The following is a 19,412-nucleotide window of genomic DNA, read 5'->3' as shown; positions in this document are numbered from 1 at the left end:
ATTCATGATGAAAATAACATTTTGGGATATTTTCAGTGCACACAGCCAGAAATGTGCCTTACGGATTTACTATTGGTACAATGTCAGCCTATATGATGTACTGAATGTGAACTTTTGATCCCAAACATTCTAAAATGGATGGATATTTGTTCATGTGGGATATGTAACCATGTTAAGATCAGTTGTACAAAGTTAAATTCAAATAATCTGTTTGAATATTTCTTATGTAATCTTTAGAGTGTCAGTTAACAAATATTTTTAGTAATTAATAAAGCGTAAAGCAAGATGGATCATTAGAATTCCCATAACATCATATAGGTCACAATGCCGCACTACACCAATCAATATCTTAACCAAACTGAACAATAAAATGGAATGCATTTTGTGTTCATCTTACATCATTTTGCTGTTGTCTTACATCCAAGGGTAAATATATCTGGAGAAAGCATATTTTATCCCTTTGACCTGTATTTCATTCTCAGACAGTTTAAAATGATTTAGTAGAGAACTTGAGTAGGTTCTAGTATAAAGTTTTCATCTCTGTCCTCTCACTAAATACCTTATAACTATGTTTATAAACAATTACTGAAGGCTATACAAGCAGATGTGTGTTACTCAGGAAGCGACCCCATCATAAACACATAAATTAACTGCTTGGACCCCTAATAAATAGTCTGAATGACCAATACAAATTATAATTTTGTCTTCGTGTATTTTAAATGAATGTCTCATTTTGACTTACAAAGATATTTTCTCTGACAAAATGTGACAAATATCCAACATTGGAGCTTGTATATGGTGTCGGAATATATACATGCTTATAACATTTAATATCATTGCAAAAAATATTATATATGTGCATTTTAGGGGGAAATTTTTAATGTTCTTTAATTTTTTTAAATTTTATTAACAATTTTAAAATAAAATTAATTTTTTACTTTTAAGTTCATTCTTATATTTTCAAAGTCAATATATATAACATATTCAAATTTCATGTTTCTAGCATTGATAATAAAGATTTTATAACAATTTAAGCTTTACTCCAATACTACCCTGACAGGACATAGAACACAATTAATTTTACTATATGTTCTCTACATTTGTTTCTCAGTACTGACCTTTCCACTGTGTGACAATCAATGCAAATCATATGTTAATCTAAAATACCTTCAAAGATGACTTCACGGTGAAGTTCTTGTCAAAGGTTGAACTGCTCTTTTTTGAGATGCTGGACTGTCAACATAGCAGCATGTAAACAGAACACAGATTTCACTTCCGGACAGTCACCAAGGCCTTATTACTCACTGTGCACTGTCGCCGAAATACACACAGACAACAACACCCTGAGCTCATATTATCAAGAATAAACAGTTACCTTTAAATCCCTACCAAAAATGCATAAATAAAACTCTTCTATCACCACCAAAATGAGAGAGGAAAAAATATTCTAAAAATAGACTAGAACTACATTCGTGGGTACTGAACTGGAAGTATTAATTGTGACCCGATTCCAAATAGGTGAAAGAATCGTATTTGTACTAGTGGCGATGTTGCTTTATGTTGCTTGGTCAAGTGGTTGGATGGATATGTGCCAATGTGATTAACAGCTGCATTACTACATCGATAAAAATAAGTTCCTTCAGTTTCCGATAATTTTAGGACAGCAACGTTTTACAAATTTAACTTCTACATATCACTCTATAAATTACGTATTTTGTTAAATTATTGACTGCATTCACACGAAAATGAAGAGATATTTTTATTTTTGTTAACATAGTTCATATGCGGATTGATACTTTTGGGGTGGGAAAATGTAGAAACATCTCAGAGTTGTTGTAACAAAGTACAGAGCGTAAAATCTTTAAATAAAAGATGTTAATGACTTGGAATTCGTTTTTTCTTTTTTATTCGTTTTCTACATTCAAACGTGAAATTTTTGTGTGACCTTGGCAAGTTTACAGTCCTGCTCGGTACAGGGGCTGCATCCAATTTTCAGTTGTCACTGAATTTGCTTCGCAATCATAAGTAAATAACGCTCACTTTGTCCATAATTTTCAAACGCAATTTTGATGCGATTCAAACTGTTACTTTACAAATATTATTTAATCACGATTTTCCTCGTTTTACAAATGTGGACCTTTTTTGTTGTAGAAGGTTACAGGTATAGCATGCTGTATGGGTGATGCATAGCAACAGGTCCTGTATTCTATTTTCCGCCAGAGACAGTTTCATTGATTCATGTTGAAAAGTGAATAACTCAAGTCTACCTTTTTCTGTTTTGAGTTTGGTTTTTAGCATTTCATTATGGCACCTCGTTGACTACATATATGTACACTAGAGGGTCTATTGTTGACAAGTTTTAAGGCCATTTCATACTGATATGGAGAGAGAGAGAGAGAGAGCAGTAACAAGATATAATTTTAAAAAATCGGCCTAAATATGGAAATAAAAGGCTTGAGTAGCATACTTAAGGGCAGATATCCTTCTTGAATGATAAAAAGAAATTAGTTCCAACGATTTCCTCACTGCGATGATAGAGGGTGGTATTGCTACTGTGGCGGTATCACTTTTCTACCACTAATATATTTAAATATTTCAAGATGCAATATATAAAAAAAGAAATATCGTCTAGATATCTCCACAAAAAAAACGCACATATCCTCTATTTACCGCGTTTTTAAACTGAAATTAGTCATTTGTCCGCATGTCGTGAATGTAATAGTAATAGTCGTGACGTCACATTATGCAAATGCGTGTTGACTAGTATTAGATTGTTTTCCAAAGTTAATTCAGTACATACGTTTTTACCCGGCCTAAACTGATAAGCCGCTATCATAGGCAGGTAATTTGTAAACGTTTGTGTCTTACCAATTGGTTTGTCTGCGACATCGTTCAAACAACAGTGATGTCATTCCCATAACTGCTATTTTGGACATTTCCCCCATAACTGCATTGATTGGTTGGTTGCGACACATCGATCTGGTGCATCATGGGTGAAAAGTATGGAGATAACCTACTTTCACATTGATGGTGGTTCATAGTGATCTGCGGTCTCATCAGCATTTTGAAAGTGACGCAGTGCTCACATAATTCAGTACATTATTTTCAGCTGTTGTGTCAAACAAAATCATATTTGTTATATAATAAATATCAGCTTACACATGCTCAGTTGAAATGCAATTTATGAAGCTAGTCGAAAACATCAGCTCACTTAGACTCTCAAATGTATTGAAATTATCAGAGTAGGTTTATAAATCTCCTTTGAAATTAGCACTAATGTGATATTTTTTTTTATTTCAATGCGTTTCTTATTTTTCAGCATTTTCGTCCGGCAGCGCATATAAAAGAAAACGCATATTTTTACCGAAACACAACAGAGGGCTACATGACAGTGAATGTGACTGAGGTCACTGAGTACTTTATGAAATTCAAAGAAGGAAAGAATGTGTACACCCGTATTATGCATGCAGATATTTTCATTTATTCAGTGATTGGCTTAAATACATCAGAGATGAAAAATCAGTCCACTGCCCCATGGTCCAGTTTTGGCTTAATAGCATGGAAACACTTCGAAGTGCCGGACACTAATTTGTCGTGTTGTTTCTTGTATGAAAATGGAATCGTCCGAAATCGTAAAGTAAGAAAAATTTCAACGTATGTAAAAGCAGAGGTACAGAGTTTCCGATTTGAGTGTATGAACCCTCACCCATCAGCGAAACCAAGGGGAGTAACTCTAACAGTTAAACATTACCATTGTACCTCGGACATTTCAACATACGTGGCGCCCGTGTTTCCATATCGTCAGCCAGGAAACAATACCTTAGCACTGTGTGCCAAGGTAGCTTTTGGAAATTTAGACGCAAATTTAACCGTGGAGTGGCTAGAATACAATAAGAATATGGGAGTGGATAAAATTGTTGTGTTTGTTAGTAATTTGTCTTCGACAGCATCCAGAATTTTTCGGCATTACCAAAACTTAGGTTTCTTGGAAGTTCATCATTTTAGCCTCCCTATGCTCAGTGAGTATTCATTTAAATCGATCTTAAGAGTGACCCGACAAGGGGGGAGGACAACAAACTTGCATTATAATATATACCATATCCGGTAAACAGGATATCATTAACACACTACTGTGAAAACTGACAAATTATATTAGCAATAAATGTGATCCAATTTATTTTTACGCAAAGACTGTTTTTATAAGGACTGCGATTAAGTCAAAATGTTTATTGACGCCTACTATTCTTTTGAAACTAAAATAATACAATAATCAGACATTTTAATTTTCAGTTTTGGAGTAAAATAATAAAAATCTTCATTAGTCCCCAAAACCAGATAGTATATGTTACTAACCAAAGTTCACTTGTCTTGCTTAGAAGAATTTGCAATCGGATTTAATTTAATATAGAGCAAGGAAAGAAAGGTTGTTTATTCGTGCATATCATTAGATGTCAAAAAAATATTTAATTTGACTTTGAAGTCAGTTTGCTTGTAAATCAGATCTCTACGATTGATTGGGGTTTTCTTTCTATATTTAAATACATTTCATATGGTCACATCACAAATGAACAAGGCTTTACCATAAAGAAACTACAGACAATCCAATGATTAGAATGAGACATTTCTCCAGTCATTGCACCGTTTCGCATAGTTGCTCACAATAGAAGGACCGGGGGGGGGGGGGCATTTAAAGGCTTTTACCAGAAAACAACCATAATATTTTTGGATTTCGACTCCGATTTAAAATCACATTCAACATTTAACAATAGAAAGGAGTAACAAAAAGTAAAATATATATTTATTGGTAGTATAGATATTTGAGTTAAAAATTCACAAACCTGATTCATTCATGTGAGTGACTGTGCTCAGCATTGTCTATCGCAGTCGATTTGCTTTGAGCGGAGCGAAGAAAACACGAAATACCATTATACATGGAAAGCTGATAGGATGAATTGTGGAATATGTTAGTAATATAACCTGCTTGGTTCCTGCCAGAGTTTACATCAACATAAATGTTTCACGGATGCTCTCTTTCATTCATGCATTGTCTGTCTGTCTTTCTTTATCTATCTCTGTCTCTGCCTCTGTACATGTCTACTTGACCTACATGACTATTCATACGTGTTTGTTTTCTATTTCTATACAACAAATTACACAGATAATCTGTCTCTGTCATTTAAAATTACAAAGTAAAATCTCTATGAATTGGATTAAAAGTTCTCATAGAAAGTTTATATGTACTGAGGTCTAGCTTTATTTGGAATTTTTTTTATATATTATAGAAGCAAGTTGTTTGCAAATTTGATGGGGAAAATGACTCTCATCATGGTATATGTTGATGTGTCTTTGATGTACTATAGAAATGTTGTTTACTTTATAATTACTAATTTCTAATTAACAAAAGTTCATAGATAAATTTAGTTGTATTAATTTGATACCATTTTATATATTATTTAAATTATTGATTGGAATTACAAAGTGTGCATTGTTCATTTTCAGACTAAATCACACTCTTGGAAATTATTGCGAATTCATACAAAGACATCCTGGATTATATTATTGTGATACATTAAGACCGTTAGCACACCAAACTGTTTATGATTATTGGCACATCAGCACATTCAATATGGGAATTAATTGGGAACACCACTGGAATTCAATTGGAATACTCTATAAATTTGTACTTTTAATGCAACTTTTATGACTATTTGGGACTTAACTCACAATAATATAGGTTCTTTTAAAATTTGCACTGTATTCTAGGGAAATAAATTGTATGTTGAATTTCACAGCACGTGTATTATATATATATATATATATATATATATATATATATATATATATATATATATATATATATATATATATATATATAGTGTTCTCTTTATATGACGTGGAATATGTTTTGTTTTCAATAATCCAAACAATATTTCATACAAATGCAATGTTTTATAAATAGAGTCATTAGTTATATATATATATATATATATATATATATATATATATATATATATATATATATATATATATATATATATATATATATATATATATATATATATATATGGGGTGAATATTGAGGACAATGAAATATTTCGTGTCATGTCTGTGAGAAAGAAATAGCTGGACAGTAAAAGACATCGATCGCTTAAGTAGGTGACCTTTGTATTACAATGTGATGAAAGTTATGTTTATGCTCTGTAACAGTTGTTTGTAGGAATTTGATAGTGTCTGTCTGAAAAATTAAAATCTAAGCCCTTTTTATTATTACATTTCTTTTGGATCGACAAATGGAACTATTAGCAGATTAAGATTTATTCCTGACAGAGAACAAAATTTGCTTAGGAATTACATGCATGACACACCATAGCTAAGCCAAATACGCTCATGAGCTCTACTAGGACAGAGATGATATGATGAAATAGTTGGTATTAACTTTACAAAACGATAGTATATTTTGTTTCCTAAAATTGAACACGTTTTTTTTTTTTTTTTTTTTTTTTGTTGTTGTTTTTTTGTTGTTGTTTTACTGATATGTGATAACGAGCACTGTTTTGCTGACAACATAAATACATTACGTTAAACATATAGGTACCGTGGGGCTTTTGGCATATGTTGCCTCCGTTGCGATTATATTTCCAAAGAGACAATCAAATGGCATTAAATATTTCTTTCTCAGATGTTCTTTGAGAACCACAAATTCTCTTTTCATTTTATCAGAAATGGCACTATTTTCTTCAAACAGTTACTGTTGCCTCTTTCTCATGCAATAGAAAATGTCTTAAAATTAAAACATTCTTGCGGTAGGTCCTTTATAACAGATTTATGCTTTTGCACCAATGCCCATATTGTTTTGTTTAAAATGTATACCATTAAAGCTACCCTGGTTATATTAGCTGTCAACCTTTTATATCAAGGTTGGCAAAATTGTATTTTTGAGCAGCACAGTTTATACTGCTTTGATCGTATATGTTACCTTTTGCAAAAATATGACCGTTTTATGTAATTCCAAGATTATATGCTGATAAATATCCAAAGATGTTTGGCTTCTCAATCTGACATAAGAAGTTAGCATGTTATTCTCTTTTCGCTTTAACAAGAAAATTATGAAATATTGTGCAAACAAGGATGCTGTTTTCATATTGAAATGTATAATATTGCAAAAACTAGCAAGGCGTCTTCAACACTATACGAAAGCTTTACAAAGGTCAGTAGATTGCCCCCATAATAGATAATTAGGAAATAATATGTAGTGTCTTGAATATTTAGATTTATAACTTTCTTGCAGATTTGAATCCTAACATTGATCTACTTTGACCATTGTCAATCTTAATCAACTTATCCACAGCGGAAATATATATATATATATATATATATATATATATATATATATATATATATATATATATATATATATATATATATATATATATATATATATATATATATATATATATATGTGTGTGTGTGTGTGTGTGTGTGTGTTACTTGAATGTCTTCCGTCTTCTCTGACTCGCAATAATGTAAAAATCAAACAAACGCCTAGTAATTAAATTTGTTCTTTCATAAGACGTATTTTTCATTTTCAAGTTTTATCGATTCATCCATCCTAACAACAAATGTTAGACCTTTTTTGCTCATTACAAAGTTGAATTCGTTTTTCAATCTTCTGTTTGATTAGGTGTAAATGTATTTGGATGTTTGATATCTGATCTGCACTCCTTAGGACTGTTAAAGCTTTCGTCCCTGATTTTGTATTAATGTTTAAAGGCAATCCTAAATTACTATGACCTGTTAAGTATTGCTCAGATAGATTAAATGTTTAGGGTACTTTTCAAAATATTCAGCATTTATATTATTTTCCTTGTAACTATATGTAACTATCCAGCCTCTGTTGCACTCATACCATCTGAAAGTGCAGCCATGATAACCTTCACCCAATGTCACAATTAGTATTCTTCTTTGCATTTTCTATTTCATCTCTAGTGTTGGATCTCTTTAAGTAAATCATTTTTTTTCTGTCGTAAATTGTTTGTGGAGCACGACCTGACCGAGGTTTTACTTATGTGGGGAAGTTTAGTTCATATTGCTTTCTACATTAATTGTAGCATTTCCTTGTCGTGATGTTTAAAACAGAAATTCTGTCCTTTTGTCAATTAAGTACTCATTTATTCGTAGGCAAAGCGATGATAGTGACCAAGATGTAAAGGTTTGGGGTAACGCATGTATCTGGTGAACTGACTAAAATGTATTGGATTAACTAGTTTTACAGCTGCTGACCAATTGTCAACCTCAATATTTGTTTCAAATGGTTGCCTTTAGGTTAAAACTTTCTATATATTAACCAGAAATATGAAATCATTTTAGCAATGTTAATTTTGATTTTACGTTGCCTGTACAGTGTTCAAAATTTTAACTGGTAGAAGTCCATGTTCTATCAGCTTGGCAGTTATGGGTCAAAAAGGAATAAATAGTTTCGTGTTTATCCGATTATTTATGATTGACTGGGGTGAGAATCTTAAATAACGTCTTCAAAAGCAGATTTAAACTGTGTTCAGCAAACAGAATTAATAATATTTTTGTTTCACTGGACGTCTGTGTATTAGAAAACTATGTTATCTAAAAGGCAAGTCTTTCACTGATTTGAACTGACATTGTTCAAGCTTGGCTAAAGTATGGTTGTGTCATGCCGTACTTTGTACGAGCTTTCCTAATATTTTTAGTGGTTCCGATTTTTCGTGGTTTCTAACCTTGTCCTTTGAATACGTTTCGTCTTTTCGTCAAGTTTAAAAAGAATAACAACTTTGCCTTTTGACAAAATGTAGAATATAAGTAAAACAGCTGCACGACCTAACAAGCAATATATTGTATTAGAATGTTCGAGACTGGAAAAATATCAGTTTTGTTAAGTTTAGTCATTTCTTTGATGTGGTTATCTTTTGTTTCAAACTATCTTTTTATATTTAAGTTTCTGCATTTCTGTTCATTTGAATGTATTTGTGTTTTTTGTCAAGTTCAGCTGAATGTTCTGCTTTTCGCAAAGTAGCAATTTCAAGGGTTTTTGTTCCATATTGTCGTTTTTATTTTTACATTGTTCAAGTTTGGTTTTATTTTTTAATGAAATTTGGAAACTCGTAAGGAGGTTTGCTGTCAAGTCTTCATTCCAAGATGATGTATACTCTAAAAACACTCTTCGATCTTACAATAAGTAGTCAAAGGTAACATGAAATTTAATTTATAAGTAAGACAATTGATTTCCGGACATGTCAATGTGTACAGATGATCAAAACAAATCGAACGAGTTTTAAATTCCTACATCTTCTGCATACTTTGTCGAAACATACCAGTGTAAATGATCATCTTTTTGACCGTTGTATTCTATGTACACCATTTGATTTGATTGATCCTGTGCATCACATGAAATGTTTTCACTAATATAACACCGAAATCAAATAAAACAGTTTTAAACTGCATTTGTTTAATGAAATTGAAGAGCACACAAAAAACAGTTGAAGCGTTCAAGATAGTTAGCTTCATCATTAGGGAAGTTTTGAACAATTCTGCCTAATTTGTTGTCCTGTATTAATTTATTACACAGAAATAATCCTTATTAAATAGAAAACAGTTTTGCTGCAATGACAACTACTAGAACTGTAAATAAAGGTATAAACCGCACCAACAACAAAACAACCAATACACATTCTTAATAATCAAGCACTTTTTACCTGGTATGTTTTATATCATCTCGTTTCTGTTCTGCTTCACGGAAGATGTACCTCTGGTTCATGGTCCCTTCAGCATAGCTCTTCGATTGTCTCCATAAATTATAGGCTTAACATCATTCGATTGGCAACAGCTATGTTCAACTCCGGTGTGTACTCTTCTGTTTCTGTAGACTGCTCATGTATGTCATTATTTGTGTGGTTCTACAAAACATCCCAAAAATTGTATTCTTTCTTTTCTTGTGCTTTTGAATGGGCCTCCTCTACGCGTGTGCCATAGTCGTAGATTTGCTAAGGATCTTTATCCATTTATCAGTGCTAAATCTTCGCTATATAGCTAACGGAAAACAATGCCCTGTGCAGCCTTTGAAGCGCACTAAACGGAAACACGTGATGAGGATATTATAAAAAAATAATTTGGAAATTATTCATACGAGGATAATGGTGTACCACAGGCAGAAGTTTCTGAAACCAAATCAGCTATTGGCCTGGAAAACGTTCCACTAAAGCTTACTGACGCATTCCAAGAACACGTAAAGATTTGAGATAAGTGAAGCACAATACGAGTTGCTACAAATGGCTCAAAAACCCCCGAAAACATGATTATATTGGCAAAACCAGAAACAATTAAATATCATATTAACAAATAATACAGACCAGGCAGTTAAGAAATTGTTAGAAACATTGAAAAGACAAAGACATTTACCTGAGGAAATAGAGAGATAAACAATAAATACAAACGAGCTATTTGATCAGCAAGGAAGAGAAACTAAGTCCAAATGAACAATTCAAAGTGGAGAGTTTTCACTTACACTGAAAATATTATGAATTAGAAAAGAAGAAAGAGAATTAGGTTGTCTATAGGTAATGCAGATAAAAACATTCATTCAAAACAGATGGATCTGCTCTTGAAACGTATGATACGAGATACATCAGTAATATAAAGAAAACATAATAGCTGTATCGCAGCAGTTAAAAAAAGACAGTTGGAGAGAGTTATATATATATATATATATATATATATATATATATATATATATATATATATATATATATATATATATATATATATATATATATATATATATATATATCTGTGTGTGTGTGTGACTTTCATCATCGCGCAGCTAACACTACTTGGTTGTACTAAGCCTCACTGACAAAGAATTAAAGATGCCAGAGAACCCTGACAAGTGGAAAAAGACATTTACCTGAGGAAAGTTAGAGTCCAAATATATTGTTTTTTTTATGAACTTCAGATTTATCAGAAGGAAATGGAAGATTATATTTACAATTAATGTTTCTTATCTGGTCATTCCGTAACTTCACGGGCACTCTTGGTGTATGCGTTCCAGTTTTAGAAGAGAGAACAGAGCATGGTAAACCACTTTCACAAGTCCGTTCGCACAGCATATCTTCTTTAGTTGCCCGATTTATTACTGTATTTGCCTCCAAACGGATGTAATCAAAAATATTAAACAACGTTTCCAAATATACAGATAGACCTAATTGTACAGAATATTTATAGCGAGTTTGTTGCTTTAGGGGTTCACTCTTTAGGCTCATAGTATGGACTGATTACTCGCATGTGGATTAAAATAACATTCACATAACAACCCTATCCTCAACAGTCAACGCAACATACTTATATAGAAATAATTCGCGCACCATGATGTAGACACCCAGGATGATAATGTACTATATTTCTCTCGCTGGAAAATGCATAACATTCTTTAATATATTAGAAAATGATCATTTTTTAAATTAATGTTTATTTGTTTCCCGACAAGGCTTTCACATTGGTAAGGAACTTACCCAGTAATACATTTTAGTTGCAACAGGTTTCCGAAAAAGCGTAATTTTCTAACCCTGCAGAGATAGACTTTTCTGAACAAATAGACATACTTAGACATATGCAATTCTATAAGGAGGAGTAGAACATCAACTGGTAATAATTAACGCAATTATCGATTTTTGACCTTGCGTTAATGCTCCAGTGCATTTTGACTTTTTATGTTTTATCAAATCACGTTTAGGAGCTTTTGGTGTGAACATTTTACAAAATGCCAGTACATTAGAAATATGAGATTTTTTTTTAGTTAAGGGTTGTCCTAACCCTACAAGAGAGGATTGGTGTAAAAGTATCGTAGTCGCTAAAAGGCTCATATATATTATATTAGCGTTCAAGAAACCTGTACAACAGATAGAGGGCCAATCAAGGTCGATGAGATAAGCAATTAATAATTAATTAATTATTAGTAATAATATAATATGAAAAAAGCAATATTTTTGTAACGAGCTAAGCATGATGGCTATTGTTTTGGTACTGCGCTTATGCACTAGAAATGTTTGATTGTTAATTTAGTGTTATCGTATCCGTAGAAGAGCTGACTGGTGTAAAATTAGTGTACTTGCTAAAATGCACACATCTCTTCAATTAAGATGCAATACACGTTTGCAAACTCTGACCTCTTTCCGGTGAAGAGATAAGCAAATTCCGGTCTAAAATTAATTGCTACAGTATCAACAGACGGATGCGTACGTTGGAGCATAGCTTAATAGCTGTGTGTGTGTGTGTTATGCCCGACTTGGAGTGACATCATGGAGATGTATTTGTAACAGGATAGACCTGAATGTATGCTTGGATCGAATGACAACACAAGACAATGTGACGAAAGATGAAAATGTATCAAATGAATTAAGATTATATATATATATATATATTACAAATACAGTGATCCTTTCACGCTCCAAACATACGTCTCATTCAAATACTCAATCAACAAAATATTCACAAATAGGAAAACAAAAAATGATTCAAGTATTTTCATGTATGACTAAGATTCCAAAAATCTTATGTAACCTCATGTAATGAAAATGAGATTCAACTAATCTCATGGAATGAAAATGAGATTCAAATCATCTTCTGTGATGAAAGTAAGATTCAGATAATCTCCTGGAATGAAAATAAAGATTCAAATAATCTTATGGAATGAAAGTGAGATTCACATAATCTCATGTAATCAAAATGACTCAATTGTACTCAATTGAAACAACAATCAATTGAAACAAACATGACTCAGTCATTTGTACAGCCAGATTATTCATAAATATTTGCAAAACTTGCAAATGTGTCCACTGACACACCACTCAGCTCTCCCGAATTCTTGGATTGGCCCTCACTTGTATTGGCCGTACACGCCCTTCATGGATCCACCATGTGCACAAGTTTACAAACTAGCGTTTTCGTCTTTGTATGGCCTTGATGGTTACATCATCTTCCATATTGACACACAGACTGCCAGAGAGATAGCCTGAGATACCCGCACACACATACGCACCGACAGCACACAGTTCTCCGAAATTGGGTTGGTAAACTTGTATTGGCCACGCCCACCCTTCATGGATCCACCATGCGCACATACATACGTATAGACATACGTACAGACAGCTACAGACAGCCCTAAACAGCTTCAGACAACCAAAGACAGCTACAATAAAACTAAACTGGTCATAATAATAGGTTCAGAATTAAAATCTATAGATACATGCTACTAAATTAAACTCTAATAGCAACTTGTAATTCAAAGGTTCACAACGTTTCAAATCTGCGTAGTAGTATAGGCATCATTTTATGATACCACGTTAACAACTGAATACGCTTCACATACCAAATAGAATACAAATGTAACTCTTACCCCTATGGCTGGAGAACACAAATGGAGAACGTTCACTCCTTGACTTGATCCAACGACCAGTGTGTCCGTTAGAAACGGAACTTTCCTTAAATCCACAGGAGAGTGAGTATTAGTCAGGGTAAAATACTCGTGTGCAAACCCTGCTTTTAGTAGCTCTCTTCGCAAGCGATCTACAACGAGGTAATTGCTAGTTCAGTTGCTTACCTACAAAAAACAATTATTCACCCTAGGTAACGTTATACACATGTACGACGAAAATGTTTAAATCGTTCAAAGGGAAACCAAGTTATTTCTTGCTTTATTCGGTGACAGTATTACTTTGTGTCTCGTAACGCTTTCTTTGCCTTTATGATACTCATGAGTTCGATGAAAACTGTATTGATGTCGTCTTTGAATTAAAATTAAGAGTACAAATTTTAGAGACATATAACTGATATGGCTACGAGAGTACGCTTCAGCGCACGCTAAGAACACTTAAATGGCATTTCTTCATTTTTTCCTTACTTAGGCGTGCGCAAAATGCGTAAGATAGTTGCGAATAATATAGATACGTTTTATGCCACTAATGTCCAACTGTCTGGTTTAAAAAAATTATATTTTGTTTAACATATACACCCTGTATCTAAAGAGGTCGCTATACTAGGTGGAGCAAAGACCCTGCCTAAGTTCCTGTCACTTTAATATACATCTCAGAACTGAGCGACATTGTGAAATATCAGCACAGTATTTAAAACAAGATACTAAAGCAAAACAAAGAATAATTATTCTCTAAGTAAAGAATCGTCTTTTAACAGGTACAGTCAACCGGAAGTTCGGGTTAAAGACTGCACAGGTTTACTCAGATGAACAGGTACCTGTCTACGACTGCATGGACAGATTGGCGGGATACTCATTTGTGGGTGTAGTTGATTTTGATGAGTTTATTTTTCCACTGCAACATAAAGACTTAAAACAATTTGTGGTAGGTATTAAATAATGCCTTGTTTTTATGTTCAATCACTCTCTATGCTTATACATCGTTTCACTGAGGGATTTAAAACAAAAACTAAAAAGAAATAATTATTATAATGTTTTTACTGTAATCTTACACTACAACATTTGTGATAAGCCCAGACGATAAAATAGAGAATATCAGCTGATTGGAACAATATTACGAAATTGAAAGGGACTCGGGTGGCCGAGTGATCTAAACTGATCACTTTTACGATCACCTCTGTCGGCGTGGATTCAAGCCTCGAGCTCGGCAAATGTGCATGTGTGAGAAAACTTCCCGGTAGCTTCCCTTGGGGCGGTAGTTCCTACCGGTTTTCCCATATGTTGAAAAATGGACTTAAACGTACAACAACAACACAATTAGGAAAAAATAATAATATGAAAAGGGTTGCCAAACAATGGTTTAATTTTAGCTTAGATGCAAACCTAAATATAAAAAGTTTATTTTAGTGAATATTGGGTTAGTATCTAAGTTAAAATAAATCGCAGACAGTTTTGGACAATTGCTAGAAATTTCTTGAGAGAATCGAAACCTATGAGAAAAACACCTAGTCTGCAGTCCTCAGATCCTTGTCACAAAAACCTCGTCTGCAATCCTCAGATCCTTGTCACAAAAACCTCGTCTGCAATCCTCAGATCCTTGTCAATAGGATCTCTTTGCATATGAAATTACTGAGGTAGATGAATCTTTTTAATTCATATTTTGTGGTCATATTGATGACCGATGATAGAAACTTAGTCCCATCCTTACGTTTTATAATGAACGATCGGTTATGAACGTCACTGTAAAGGACGTCTTGGATGATATAAAAAGTTTAGGTAAAGCGAGTGGCCTTGACGCCTCCTGCCATTTGATTTTGATACCTATTTTGCAGCCTATACCTAGAGTCTTATGCTACTTTTTTCAATAGATCTCAAGCGAGAAAACTTCTCATAGTTCATTGACATTAGCCAATGCTGTAGTCTTTAAGAAAAGGTTATATGATTCTGGTATACAACAAAAGAACTATCTGACTCAAAGGTCCATTGTAAAGCTGTTTTATGCAGATAGTCATTTTATAAGTATCAGTCTGGTTTATAAGTATCAGTCTGGTTTATAAGTATCAGTCTGGTTTATTACTGTCTAGCTCCACAGTGTCTCTAAATAAAACCTCTGGAAGGAGCAAAAAGTCACCCTGAATAAGAAACAAAACAGTTAGGGTGTAATGTTACGGGACAACTGATCTAAAAGATCAAAAATCAAAAATTGTCAAACGAAATAAAACAAAATATAACCGAATTATCGGATTGTAATTAAAAGGTTAAAGTAGTGGAAGATACCTCATAAAAAGATAATAAAAACTCATTGAATGTTTTATCTATTTTAATGGCTGAATGTTTATTGGAAAGCTTGTGATTTTTTGCAATATGACACAGATAGTTTCACCATATTCACGTGTGTTTGCTGATATTATGCAGGAGAACACAGACAAGCGTGTGTATATCGAGTGCTTTCCTCGTGATATAAATATGAATGGGCAACATATTTTTGAAATAAGAGACCTCGAGGTATATTCTTTACCACACGAAGCATTTTATTTTTGCATATACATGATGAATTTATATGTGCTCATTGTACACTGATTTTGATGACAATAATATACTATCATGAATTAATAACCGTTTTATTTTATTTAGATCAGCTCAGTATTCGATAGAGGACAAGTTCTTACAATAATTTTTAATACAGCTACCACAGACCTCGGTAAAACTAAATGAAGCCTCTTTTTCAATGAACATAGTCTTTCGTCGGTCACAAACGCTATTTAAATTTCCTTATATTAATACATGTTGCTGCTGGTAGAGTAGATTTGAAAACATATAACATATTAATAACTGTTGCAGCTAATACCCCTAATTATAGGCCATTAAAATGTGGCAGAGGAATGCAGCTAATACCCATAACGATAGGCCATTAAAATGTGGCAGAGGAATACAGCTAATACCCCTAATGATAGGCCATTAAAATGTGGCAGAGGAATGCAGCTAATACCCCTAATGATAGGCCATTAAAATATGGCAGAGGAATGCAGCTAATACCCCTAATGATAGGCCATTAAAATGTGGCAGAGGAATGCAGCTAATACCCCTAATGATAGGCCATTAAAATGTGGCAGAGGAATGCAACTAATACCCCTAATGATAGGCCATTAAAATGTGGCAGAGGAATGCAACTAATGCCCCTAATGATAGGCCATTAAAATGTGGCAGAGGAATGCAACTAATACCCCTAATGATAGGCCATTAAAATGTGGCAGAGGAATGCAACTAATGCCCCTAATGATAGGCCATTAAAATGTGGCAGAGGAATGCAGCTAATACCCATAACGATAGGCCATTAAAATATGGCAGAGGAATACAGCTAATACCCCTAATGATAGGTCATTAAAATATGGCAGAGGAATGCAGCTAATACCCCCAATGATAGGCCATTAAAATGTGGCAGAGGAATGCAGCTAATAGCCCTAATGATAGGCCATTAAAATGTGGCAGAGGAATGCAGCTAATACCAGTAATGATAGGCTATTAAAATGTTGTAAGTTATTGAAGCAGTTAATGCTGACGTAGGAGCCGCAGTTTATAATTCAGGGTGGTCAATTGAAGTTTTCTAATAGCAAACACAATAACAACGAGTATGCTCCGATTAACCCGAAAATTTGGTTCTTAAAGAGATAGAGACACTAGAACAAGAGGTGGTAAACATTGGCTGGTATTGTAGCAAACCGAGACTTAAAAAATTATGGTTGTGAGATTATGTTTCTCTCGCATATGGTCGTTGTGGATGCTCAAAGTAGAGCTATCGTTGAATGTTTTCGATGGATTTAGAAAACAAATTACTTCTTATTTAACAAGCAATTATACTTCGAAAAGAATCAATATATACAGTCAACAATATTATTGCGATGTTTGATCAAATACATAGAGGGTAACTACGAATGCATCTGAGCATTTGCAAGACATCATTTTGTTGCATTCCAAGCTGTTGACACTCAATTGCAAACTATATGATTTTCATAAAGCCAGTGTTAGACAGATAGTTGTACGTGTCAGTTCAGTTCAGTGTCAAGAAAGAGCATTAACATGCAATTTTGCACCTACACACTTAAATATTAGTCTTGCATATATAATTTTGCTTGATGCAGGAATAACTATAACGACACTGCCATCAGAACTTCCATTTCAATGGCAGATTTCCAAACGTTATATACAACTTTCCATATATATTTATCACACAATAGTGAACAGTGGATAAGGTCCTCATCTAATATTGAAATTACATGGCAACATGGAGGAAACGTTCAATACTGATGAGGATGATATGGCATGTTATTCTTATTGTGTTGTGTTGAGTGATAGCAGCTATTGGCAAGAGGAATATTATTGACATAATATAAAATTATTATTAAAATGAGAGATTTAAATAAATTTAACACAACATCAAAATGATCATATTGTAAGAGTTTATCCTAAGAAGAACCAAATATTATTGACATAATATAAAATTATTATTAAAATGAGAGATTTAAATAAATTTAACACAACATCAAAATGATCATATTGTGAGAGTTTATCCTAAGAAGAACCAAACAAAATTGCATTAAAACCATAACAATTTAATGGTGCTACAGATGATTTGCAAATTCCTTGAAGTGAAACAAAACTAACAATAAAATATTAAACGGACTAATAAAACAGGGTTTCATTATTAATATTTTACCATTTATAAAATTCCATATACCAAACATATATCCTCCATTAGAGAACTTTCTTCGTATACTAGGATTTGCTTCAGCTAGTGATATTATCACTGAAACAACACAGAAAGCCTCAGCCGTGTATGCTATTAGAAAACAAGTGGTCTGAATTGATAATCATTGTATGTAATATAATATAATTAGTAATATAAAATGCCACACATTGAATTTAGACTCAGTTTATCATAATATCAAAAAAGTCAAATTATGAGTATCCGAAAACACAAAAACAACTCAGAAAGGTGCATCTATGTTTCAGCCGTCTCATTTACTGGCAATGTTATGCAGAGATTTAATAAAAAAAAGCTCCGATAAAACGTACAAAAAAGCAAGATTTAAGATACAAATTGCTCTTGAATCGTCGCCCTTTTTAACTCTCGCACAAAACCAGATTTATTTTCGTTTTGCGAAATCTATTAATATCTATACCATATATACACGTTTATTTTGCAGGAATTTGGGTTCGATTAAAACATAGTTTCATAGAAATAAGAACCCATATTGTTAGGTAGCTTTAAATAACTCACGTGACCAAATGATTGTTAATCTTATTAAAATTTCAGAATCAGCTTAGAAAGACATATCACGATGGGAGTATTTTCACCTTCTTGGTTGATATCTACGTAAAGGACTGGGGTAAAACGAAAGATAGCGAAAAACTGATGATTACACAGTTCACGAACCGTACACAGACAATGCACGATCGTGTTAAAAACATCGTAATTCCAAACTGGATAGAGACTGGCTCTGTCAGCACACACAACGCTGTACCAAGAAAAGGATATAAAAGGTAAGTCTTCTTCTTCTTCTCTCTCTCTCTCTCTCTCTCTCTCACACACACACACACACACACACAAACACACGCAGTCAATCGATCAATCATCTTAATCAGTTACCACAATTTATCATTTTACACGTAAATGTGTGTACGTGGGTATTTGACACTCAATAAATCTGACATACTCGTGGTACTAAGGACAATAACATATGGGGGATGTTTAGGTTCTATGGAAATCCCAGTGAAAAAGGTCGTGGGGCTGCTTAGGGTCTATGGGAAATTTAACATGGGACCAAACTTTGGGGTTGTATAGGTTCAATGGCAGTCCCAGTCAAAAAAGTGTCCCAGCACTATGTGGTCTATGGGAATTTAACATGGGTGGGCATGTATAGGGACAATGACAAGTTAACATGGGAATGGCACCTGG

The 19,412-nt window shown here is 33.4% G+C and overlaps 1 protein-coding gene across 2 annotated transcripts in view; it reads left to right on the top strand.

The window, feature by feature from the left end:
• LOC149785182 (uncharacterized) overlaps window positions 1-19,412 on the top strand; it is a 39,620-nt gene that overhangs the window by 6,264 nt on the left and 13,944 nt on the right. For both annotated transcript variants that reach the window (XM_089931187.1, XM_089931188.1), the window contains 3 exons: window positions 3,320-4,019; window positions 14,215-14,381; window positions 18,771-18,997. In XM_089931187.1, coding sequence (XP_089787313.1) covers window positions 3,320-4,019; window positions 14,215-14,381; window positions 18,771-18,997 — 1,094 coding nt within the window. The remainder of the gene's footprint in view (window positions 1-3,319; window positions 4,020-14,214; window positions 14,382-18,770; window positions 18,998-19,412) is intronic.

This window comes from Sinohyriopsis cumingii, chromosome 13, assembly GCF_028554795.1.
Source record: "Sinohyriopsis cumingii isolate HCF-2022 chromosome 13, ASM2855479v2, whole genome shotgun sequence".
Lineage (NCBI taxonomy): Eukaryota > Metazoa > Mollusca > Bivalvia > Unionida > Unionidae > Sinohyriopsis > Sinohyriopsis cumingii.
Note: the sequence above shows the minus strand (reverse complement) of the source record. Positions and strands in the feature narration are given on the sequence as shown.